This window comes from Benincasa hispida, chromosome 3 (genome assembly GCF_009727055.1).
Source record: "Benincasa hispida cultivar B227 chromosome 3, ASM972705v1, whole genome shotgun sequence".
NCBI lineage: Eukaryota > Viridiplantae > Streptophyta > Magnoliopsida > Cucurbitales > Cucurbitaceae > Benincasa > Benincasa hispida.
This window is the reverse complement of record NC_052351.1, coordinates 47,397,226-47,407,458: the sequence shown is the minus strand read 5'-3', so window position 1 is coordinate 47,407,458 and position 10,233 is coordinate 47,397,226. Positions and strand designations below refer to the sequence as shown.

The window sequence follows — 10,233 nt, the reverse complement described above, 5'->3', positions numbered from 1 at the left end:
AGATTAAAATCTTTCACCTCCTCCACTATAAAGCTACTTCAAACTTGAGAGTTGTTTGAGAAAGGGTACAAGTGGCAAGTGGATAATGGGAAGTCCATATAGATTGACAGCTCTTAACCCCATAAAATATTCTCCACACATAAGACAGGGTTGACTCCAACTAGAACCAGTTCGGATATACCTACCACTAAAGACCTGAAATAGGAGAATCTCTAGATGTCGACATAACCACCAACTTTACTTTGCCAACATAGCTTGATTAAAAATTTTCAAATCCTGAAATCCAATCCCCCAGTATCTCCTTAGCTCCTCACATCTATTTCCATCGCCTCCAATTTAACTTCTTATGCCCATTCCTCGATCCCCACTAAAATTTCGCACACACATAGAATTTAAATCATCACATAAAGAGGAGGGTAAACGAAAGCAACTTATTGTGTATGCTCATTGTTTGGACTAAAAGGCAAAGTTAGCATTTTATGTCAATGTGTTAGGGTTGTTAATCGATCATTGTTTATAAAATGGTATTTATACTTTTAAAAGGTATTCTATTTTTCCTAATGTTAGTTTTCATTTTCCTTGTGATAGGCCAAAAAAGAGGTGCATGTCAATTATTTGCTTGACATTATGCCTTTTTATGGTTATTTTAGATATGCCTTTCGATTTTAGTAATACTTTATTTCAGTTGAAAAATGTAGTCATATGTTTTGGAGTAGTGCAAGTAATCAAGGGTATAACTCATATCCTCGAAAGAAACTTTATATAAAACAAAGTTAAATGAGTGGCTTTACCCCAAGTAATTTGCCTGGTGACATATTTTTATATTTAGATTTTTTTTTCTTTCATATGTTTAGAGGTTTTTTATAATCACTATTAGTGATTATTTTTATTCTATATGTAATTAATATAACTATATATTAAAATTATAAATTTAGGTATATTATTTAAGGTAAATAAAGTATAAAAAATTAAGTTAAAAGAATTTCTATATTAATGGGGATTAGAATATAGAATTAACGATTTATGAATACAAATAAAAAAATTCCTATAATCAAAGACTATCTTTGTCTTTTTCAAATATTTTATTAAACTAAAATAAATCTAGATATTCCTCGAGTATGTTTAAAACCCTCATCTTTCTTTTCCTTCTTTTTCTTTTTTTTGATATATTCATGATTGTTTGATTGTTTCTCTAACATATATGAACATTTTCAGCCCTATGTTTTTGTTATACTCTGATTTGTACTGTTTTTTTCCCTTCTCAAATATAAGACTAATGTCCGGTGAGTGAAGCTTCAAACTTTTAATCTTTAAGAGGGGTCGTCACTAGTACCTCATGTGACTAAACAATGAAGATATGCATATTCGTGTGAGGCTGTGTAAGAGAAAAAAATAATAATAAAATAGAGAGTAGGAAAACACCAACTATATCTCAAGTAATCTTTTCCCTGAGATTTTCCACTGCAACAAATTACAATTATATAACCAGTTCTATAAAACAAGGCAGAAAAATTTCACAGAAAATGGAAGAGCAGTTCATTCCAAACATCAGGCACACCTGGTAAACACCAATGTATACAATCTGAATAACTTGCAGGGTTTGATAATTGCTGGGGGCTTAGCTCTTCCCAGAACTTGCGGTAAATGGAAGGGTGGCCGTCTTTTCGATACTCCGAAAGCTGAGTAATGTTGAGAACTGTTACCTCTGAGCTCAACTTGTCGATGACCTTCTCGACAATGCGCATTGTTGGCTGGTCTGACCCACTTCCCCAATAGCTTTCCAATTCAATTGGTGTTTTCTCGTTGTAGCAGTTCCCTTTGCTTTCCGGTTCCCACTCTTGGCTCCTGAGATTCATGGAAGCAAGAAGTATTACTTTCCCATTATTCATGATGAGATGATAAAAATTCTTACAGACCAAAGCTTCTGCAAGTAATGGATAAGAAATGAAGAATGCAATCCCAAGGTTTCATGATGAGATGAGGCCGTAGATCCCCCCAAGTCTAAGCGTTATGGTTAATGGAAGTTTATTAGCAGGGTTTCAGGCACATACCACAGATGCGTTGGGGACATGGTGACGAAAAAAACTCGTTTCTTCAAGGGAATGGCCCTTGAAGCCACCCAGTCTGCCCATGTTGTCATAACCAATTCCATAGCTTCGCGTCCATCTAATTCTTCACAAGCTCCATTTTCGTCGGCACTCCATCTACAGAGAAACATTTAAGCTTATTGACATAAGCACGATATTAGAGTTAAAGGCAGATTAGAAACTTTAACTGAACACAAAATAAGGTATACTGACAATAGCTTAACTGGGCCTTGTCTCCACCACAAATATGTATTGAAAACTAATATATCAGCATGCTCCCACGCCAACGAATGCTTAAGAACTGAATCTGGACGTATTATTCGCTCATCTAACCGGTGATTCACCGGGTCATCTGAATTTGATTCCACGAGAAGCGGTGCCCAGAGAAACTCTATGGTGGCATTGTACTCCTGCAATTTATAAATCATGACACAGAATTATATCTTATGACATCAGTGAGCAGTCAAATGAAAGGGAAATGCTTCTCATATGAGCCAATCTTGACTCCCATTCATTATGTTAAAGATCTTGCAAGTTATATGTCAATCTTTCCTATAGTACGAAGACTAACCTAAACAAGTTTCTATTTACCTCAGCTCTAAAAATGGTAAGAGGAGCATTTGGCGACATGGATTTCTTATTGGCTGGAATCACAGACTGAAGCAAACAAACCATCGAAATCCATTGTCCTCGATTCAGCGAATCCCCAACGAACATCAACCTTTTCCCTCTCAACTTCTCCCACATTTCAGCAATGTTCCATCTACAGAAAGAGTTAAAAGACATCCATCAATTCAACTACCAATAGAAGAAGCTATCTTCAGCTTTAGCACATTGTAATTGAAGCAGAGGAGGGTCTGCTTCCAATATTTCACACAGAAATGTTTTTGAATTCACAATTGTGGGGATGGGAGATCAAATGACTCGAATTGGCATGTTTCACATAGAAATATCTAAGCTTTGCACATTTCAGGTAAATTTTTGTTTTAATGCCAATATGAAACCACTGATCTCCCAAACGAGAACCGACTCAAGCTCAAGATTTCTATATCTGTACAATGAAACCATAACTTCGCAGCCTTCAACTTCATGCTACCAAAAACAGAATCCATCAAATTTTACCAGAGAATTATAAAGATCAACCACTAGAGAAGGAAGAAGAAATTCACCTCTTCAAATTGCAGCCATGAGGTTGCCATCTCCAGTACTGATATCTCAGATCAATCCTGCCATGTTTATGACAAGCCAACTGATCCGACATATATGGACATTCTGATTCATTGTAAAGTGGATACGAAGTGTTATCGAAAACCCACTTGCCTGAAAACACATCACACCTCTCCGACCTCACTTTCCGACGACTTGACTCCGGTTTCCGGCCAGACCACGAGATTTTCCGGCCACTATAATCTCTCGTTCCATTACACTTACTGAATCTATCCAAAATTTCTACAACCCACAAAAACAAACAGCTTCATCTCTCAAATTGAAGTAAATTAAAGCAGAATAGAAGGAAAAAGAGGAAGACTTAACATACCAGAAGCTCCATTTCGAGTAATTAAAACATTAGGTTTCACAAATGAAATCGAAGCATCTTGGCGCTGACTTTCAGGATCTGGGCTTTCATGGATTTGTTGAATGCTATGTTCGTTGTGAAGGATTGTGAAAACCATGAAGAAAACGAAAAGCAAAGCCAGTAAATGTAAATGGGTTTTTCTCCGATTCCATCTCTGCTGCATCGTGAATTCGAAAAGGGGGAAATAAAAAAGGGTTTTGACTAAAACCCACTTCAAAAAGGTTCAAATAAAAAGGATCTAATGGCCGGCATCAGATTACAAATGCAAATCTGAGCTTATTCAGTGCTCGCTGGAAGATTTCATAACACGATCTTTCTAAAATGACCCTAGAAATGAAATCACTGACCCCACTGAAGTGTTCGTCCTGTTGACTGGAAATTGAAGAGAAAGGGGTTCTTTTCTTAGCAACTGTAGCGGCAAAGATTTATGCGGAATGGATTAAAAGAAAGAACTCTCAATCGTGGTCTTGAACGACATCATATTATTTCAGTCAAATCGTTTTCAACGTCCATAATTCGTTAATTCTTCATTCGAATACTATTTGCCAAATTTATGGGAATTTATGAAGCTCCTGGCAAAGGATTCCAAGTCCAAGTCCTTTTAATTGCTTTTTTAATTAAAAAATATATTTTTGGTTTCGGTTTAGTTTTTATTTAGTCCATAAATTTAAAATATTACATATTTAGTACTTAAATTTTGATTTTTTTTTTTAATTTAGCTTCTAAATTTCAAAATGTTATGTTGGAATGGCAATCTCCAATGGATGGAAGACAGATACGATCAGACGACGTCAAACGTCAGAATTGAACCTGCAAATAGAAAACTGTTACAGGCTGAGTCGCGGAGCCTGTTCTAAGACGTTTCATGGCTCTGCTCCTTGTATAAGTAGTTCACCAATGGACATGTCGTCCCTAGGATAAAACAACCCAAATAAAATTGTCTCAAATGGAACTACGCTAGAACCGGTCGGAAAACTCACATCCTTAAAAAATCAGTATGCTCGAAAAACTAAACACATAAAGCAAGAAGAAGGAATGGTGAGAGGAAATGAAAATGAGATTGTGAAATGTCTTTTTAGTTGTGTGAAACTGATGAAAAGCTTGCGCCTTTATAGGCCTCGAAGGCCAATAGTAGCACGAAACGAATGGGACGAAGAGTGCGCACAACCTCTGAACACATAAAGGCACACGCGTGAAGACGGATTCTTTTATTCGTTATTTTTTTAAAAAAATAGAAATTAAGAAATAATAAAAATAAAATAAAATAAAAATTTCATACACACGCACTTCACCTCGCCACAACCGATCGGACGGATAGCGGCACGCACTTGTGGGATGTCCACCATACCCACATTTGCCTATCTCCTCACTCCCTCTAAACATGGTACCCCTTGGGACTCAAACCCATAACTTAAGGTGGGAATTTATAAAAAAAAGGTTCCATTTTCTAATCTTAGCAATGTGAGATTCTCAAAAAGCTTTATTTTTCATTTAAAAGATAAATTTTCGCTAACAATCCCCCACTTGAAAATTTAAAACCATAGGAGAAGCATTTTTCATCGAGCAGTATCAATCTGTACAATACTGTGCATAAGCAAAGGTGTCTTACGACTTGAACCTTTATGTAGTGTAGATGATTCCGAATATACTGGAGTAATTCTTGGTTTTGATTTCTATCTCTAACAACATCTCACACACAGCATCATTAGGGTGTAGTTTGAAAGTTCGTGCTTTAAGGCCTAGCACGTGTATCTCGATTTAGTGAATGCTCAAGAGAGTTTGCCTAAAACTCTATATGAAGCAACCCCCACAAACATTCATATAGGTGAGTCTATCAAGAGTACTCCTATAGCTAGGTACCCCTCTTGACAGTAAGTCTAGATCTCATTAAGAACTAAGTTCAATCTTTCTTACACTTCAGGATCTCATGCTCGGACTCTAAGTTATAGGAATGGAACTCTACGATTGTTTTAGCATGATTCACTTCATATCAGTTGTGAACATTATTACCCATTGAACGTATTTCTTGGGAACTCTAGTCTAAAGGTTGGGTATTCTTCACAGTGATTCATCTTTCTATAGGCATGAGTCCCATCCTTTCTAAGGTTTTAAAAACCTTCTCTCTGGTCAGACCTTTCATCAAAGGATCTGTCAAGTTTTCATCAGTCCGTATGTGATATATTCTAATTGCACCAGTAGTAAGAAATTCTCTAATGGTACTGTGCTTATGACATATTTTTTGTCTCTTTCCGTTGTAATAACAATTCTGAACTTTTGCAATTACTGCATTACTATCACAATGGATCAATATGACTGGTACCAATTTTTTCTATAGGAAATCTCTAATAGCAAACTTCTAAGTCAGTCTGCTTCTTCACTAGCTGTTATTAGTGTTATCATTTCTGACTCCATCGTAGATTGGGCCAAAATATTCTATTTCTTGGCTTCCAAGAGATAGCTTCGCCTACTATATTGAAAATACAGCCACTAGTAGCCTTTCAATCATCTAATAAAGAGTTTAAGTCAGCATCGTTGAACCCTTCCAGGACAATAGGAAACTTTTGATAATGTAATCCTAGTTTCTGGATTTTCTTCAAGTACCTCACAACCCTTTTTATAGAATTTCAATGCTCTATACTAGGTCTGCATGTAAACCTATAAAGTAATCCTACAACATAAGTTATATCAGGCCTAGTGCAATCAGCAGCGTATCTAAGATTGCCGAGGCAGGCTTTCTTCTCAATCTTTAGGAAAGTGATCAAACTCTCCAAGTAAAACTCTTTTGTCTTATGCCTTGAGGTATTCTTGAAGTCCTTCCACAACAAAGGCTCAATAATCACAGTAACTTGAAAATTTTCATTCAAGAGCATACATTCACTTATAATTTTGTGGGTTATCTTCTGCAATTCATTGGATTGGGCCTCCATAGACTTGTCATCGGTCATTTGGAACCGGCCTCTTCGATTTTCTACAGGGCATCCCATACTTCTTTTGCTGTTTTCATTGTACTGTAATAATCATATAAATCGTCAGTCTAAACTGTTTAAAATAAAATTTTTGCATAGAAAATCTTTTTCTTCCCAATCAATTGCATCTCTGATCTATTGTTCGATCGGATCTTCCATTGGCACAGTTGGCTTATCCATAGTGCAGATATCAACAACCTTTTTTATAGTGAGGAAGAATAATATTTTCTGCTTCCAGCGTTTGAAGTTTGCTCCTTCGAATCGGAATGGGCAGTTGAGGTCGGAGGACATAATGTCGTTCTGAGAAAGGGTCATCACAGCAGCAGCAAATGGACAAACGTCTTAAAATTGTTGGAACGACAACCTTCGGTGGATGAAAGATAGGTACGATCAGACGACGTTAGACATCGAAATTGAACTTGCAAAATAGAAAATTATTACAGACTGAGTCGTGGGGCTTGCTCTCTTTAAGACGTTTCGTGGCTCTGCTCCTTGTGCAAGCAGTTCAATAATAGTCACATCGTCCCCAGGATAAAATGGCCACATTGTCCCCAGGATAAAATAGCTCAAATAAAATTATCTTAAACGAAACTATACTGGAACGGGTCAAAAAACTCACACCTCTCAAAGACTGGTATGTTGGGGTTGATGTCCTAAACCTCATAAGGTCCTATAGTTTGTAATTGCATTGTACAAACATTTTATTTATTTAAGCAAATATAAGATGTTTTATTTGACACTTAGTAGCATTAAACTCATAAACCAATAAACTAACATCCAAGGTTATCTTCTGTAGCTTAAACATGTATGTAGAGACATATAGATGGATCATGTTTAAGTGATAACCTAAATGATCTATAGTAGATAGATAAGGTTGGATACCTTATCCTGATGACACTACTAGTATGACGCGCTTTGTAGATGTTACAATTGTTGTAAAGTGCTATAAATGAAATGATTCTAATCATTCATGTAGAGATATGTGAGCGGGGATATTCTATACAAAGGAGATTGTACAAGACCGGACCACGAAATGACTAGTCTCATTATATAACGTCGTTCATGATAGAAACTTACATTTCATTGGGAAAACCATAGTGAAGGAACTCTAATTACAAATGACCTATGAGTGGAAGCGAATCGTCAAAACTTCATTGTGAAAGAACACATACATTTACAGTCATACTAAACCAATTATGCATTAAATCATAAATTACAGCATGATTCTTGAAATAAATACAAAGATTAGAGAGACAATACCTTTGAAGAACACTTTCTTCAAGTATATCCCTCGATCAGTCACAAACGCAACGAGCAAGAACTCGATCTCCCTCGAACACCAGCAAGTATAAACGCGATCCTTGAACAACCGGACACAACCACAAGTTATTTTGGTATTCTCGGTATGAGAATCCGGGAATGGTTGGCTCTGGCTTATTTTGGTTGGAGGGAAGATTTAGAATAGAGGAGGAGACGATTGAGTAAACGATGAACTATCATGTAGAAGATGAAAGTCTATCGCATAAACTAGACACTCGACCATGTAGTCTCTCAAGCTATCACTTGGTAAACTTGATGCTATCGTGTAGTCACTAGATAGTTAATAATGTAAGTTGTATTTCGTAGTAAATTAGAAAACAACTTTTTCATCTCTATTCCACTCTGCCATAAAAACCGTGTAACCACCCACTAAGGTTTGTTATTGACAAAAAGAAATTTAATTATCAAATAATTATTCAATTATAAATAAATACAATAATGAATTTATCATATTATATTTATAACCTATAGTTTTAATATTGCATCATATACAATATATAAACCATAGTTCTTTTTCTATTTTATTGCATTTAATAGAAATCATATTTATATTAAATTTAATACCTATGAATCTTATTCATAGAAATCATATTTGAATCATATTCAGATATTAGTTCCTCCAATCATACAATAATGTATCAAATACATTATATTAATTATATCATATATAATCAAATTCCCTCTTATTAATTTGAACATTTCAAATTAACTCAAAAACTGATTCTCAACTTGAATCCATTGAGCTACCAAGGGGACCTTATAGAACTATAGCTTGAAGCTCCAACGGTACGTGAATAACTGACTAAACTCTTTAATCACATTATTCACCATCCATTAATTGTCGAGTACTCCAATAAAGACCGACAATTGCACTCTTTGCACCACAGATATATTTCTGTGTCCATTGGATATAACCACTCAACAGTACGATGACCCTTCATAAATCGCTCGTAAGTACAGTTTGAACAATCTACCGTTTTACCCTTGTAGTTATATCTAACTCCTTAAGTATCACTGATTCCTTTAATGAATAATAGATCATAGCCCCACTATGACTAAGCCCTTCTCGAGCCAAGAGAAGGTGTGGCGTCACATTGTTCAAGCCCCAGAATCAACCCTTAAGGGAGCAATTTATCTACTTACCCCTACTTCGGGGAAGGAGTGAATTCCATCTTGTGTAGCTAAGTTCCCAGCTCCCCAATCATACGAATCCCCAAAGTGGTAGGCTTGTTGAGTCGGCGATCTGGCTACTCTCACCTATGCAAATCAAAGGACCGCCCTCATAGACAAGAGTTCACAACTCACTCAGGATTAAGGTCATGTTACCTATGGTCATCATAGTGAAATGAAAGTCTCAATCGTTATATAACGAGACTAAACATTTCATGGTCCGGTCTTATGCAAACTCCTTTATATAGAATATTCTCGTTCGCATGTCTAATACACGAATGATCAGGATCAGATTATTTGTATCATTTTACAACATTTGTAACACCTACAAAGCGAGCCATACTCGTAGTGTCACCAGGATAAGGTATCCCTCTTTATCCATATACTACAGACCATTTAGGTTATCACTTAAAACACGATAAACTTGTATGTCTCCACATACATGTTTAAGTTACAATGATAACCATGGATCTTAGTTTATTGGTTTGTGGTTAATGCAACTAAAATATCAAATATTTCATAGACTGGAGTGAATAATGTATTATAAATCACACAATATTTGTTCATGCAAGTGTTTACAAACTACATGATCCTACGAGATTTAGGGCATCAACCCTAATACATAGGAGACATGACTTAAATCCTGAGTAAGTTATGAACTTCTGCTTGTGAAGGCGGTCTTTTGATTTGTATGGGTGAGAGTGGCTAGATCACCGACTCAGCAAGCCTACCATTTTGAGGATTCGTCTGATTTGGGAGTTGGAAACATAACTACACAAGACGGAATTCACTCCTTCCCCGAGGTAGAGGTAAATAGATAAATTGCTCTCTTAAGAGCTGATTCTGAGCTTGAACAATGTGGCGCCACACCCTATCTTGGCCGGAGAGGGGTTTAGTCATAGTTGGATTATGATTTATTGTTCATTAGAGGGATCAGTGGTACTTAAAGAGTTAGATGTAACTATAAGGGCAAAACGATAATTTTGGCCCAGCTATACTTACGAGCAATTTGTGAAGGGTTATCACGTTGTTAATTGGTTATATCCAATGGACACAGGAATATATCTATAGTGCGAAGAGTACAGTTGTCGGTCTTTAATGGAGTGTCCGAAAA

At 36.2% G+C, this 10,233-nt stretch overlaps 1 protein-coding gene across 1 annotated transcript; it reads right to left on the bottom strand.

Moving 5' to 3' along the window:
• Positions 1-1,428: 1,428 nt before the first annotated feature.
• Positions 1,429-3,826, bottom strand: LOC120072634 (protein trichome birefringence-like 35). Its single transcript, XM_039025054.1, has 6 exons — positions 3,625-3,826; positions 3,257-3,536; positions 2,679-2,850; positions 2,301-2,497; positions 2,052-2,204; positions 1,429-1,845 (listed from the first exon to the last, which is right to left on the bottom strand). Exons 1-6 carry the CDS (start codon positions 3,824-3,826, stop codon positions 1,515-1,517), a joined length of 1,335 nt encoding a protein of 444 aa, XP_038880982.1. The 3' UTR covers positions 1,429-1,514.
• Positions 3,827-10,233: the final 6,407 nt, after the last annotated feature.

What these genes read in the sequence shown, in the direction of transcription:
- LOC120072634 (XM_039025054.1), bottom strand. Translation starts at nt 3,826, where the DNA reads ATGCAGCAGAGATGGAATCGGAGAAAAACCCATTTACATTTACTGGCT. An exon ending in TACTCGAAATGGAGCTTCTG is followed by an intron (nt 3,537 to 3,624) that starts GTATGTTAAGTC and finishes TGTGGGTTGTAG; the next exon opens with AAATTTTGGATAGATTCAGT. An exon ending in CAAGGCCCAGTTAAGCTATT is followed by an intron (nt 2,205 to 2,300) that starts GTCAGTATACCT and finishes GTTTCTCTGTAG; the next exon opens with ATGGAGTGCCGACGAAAATG.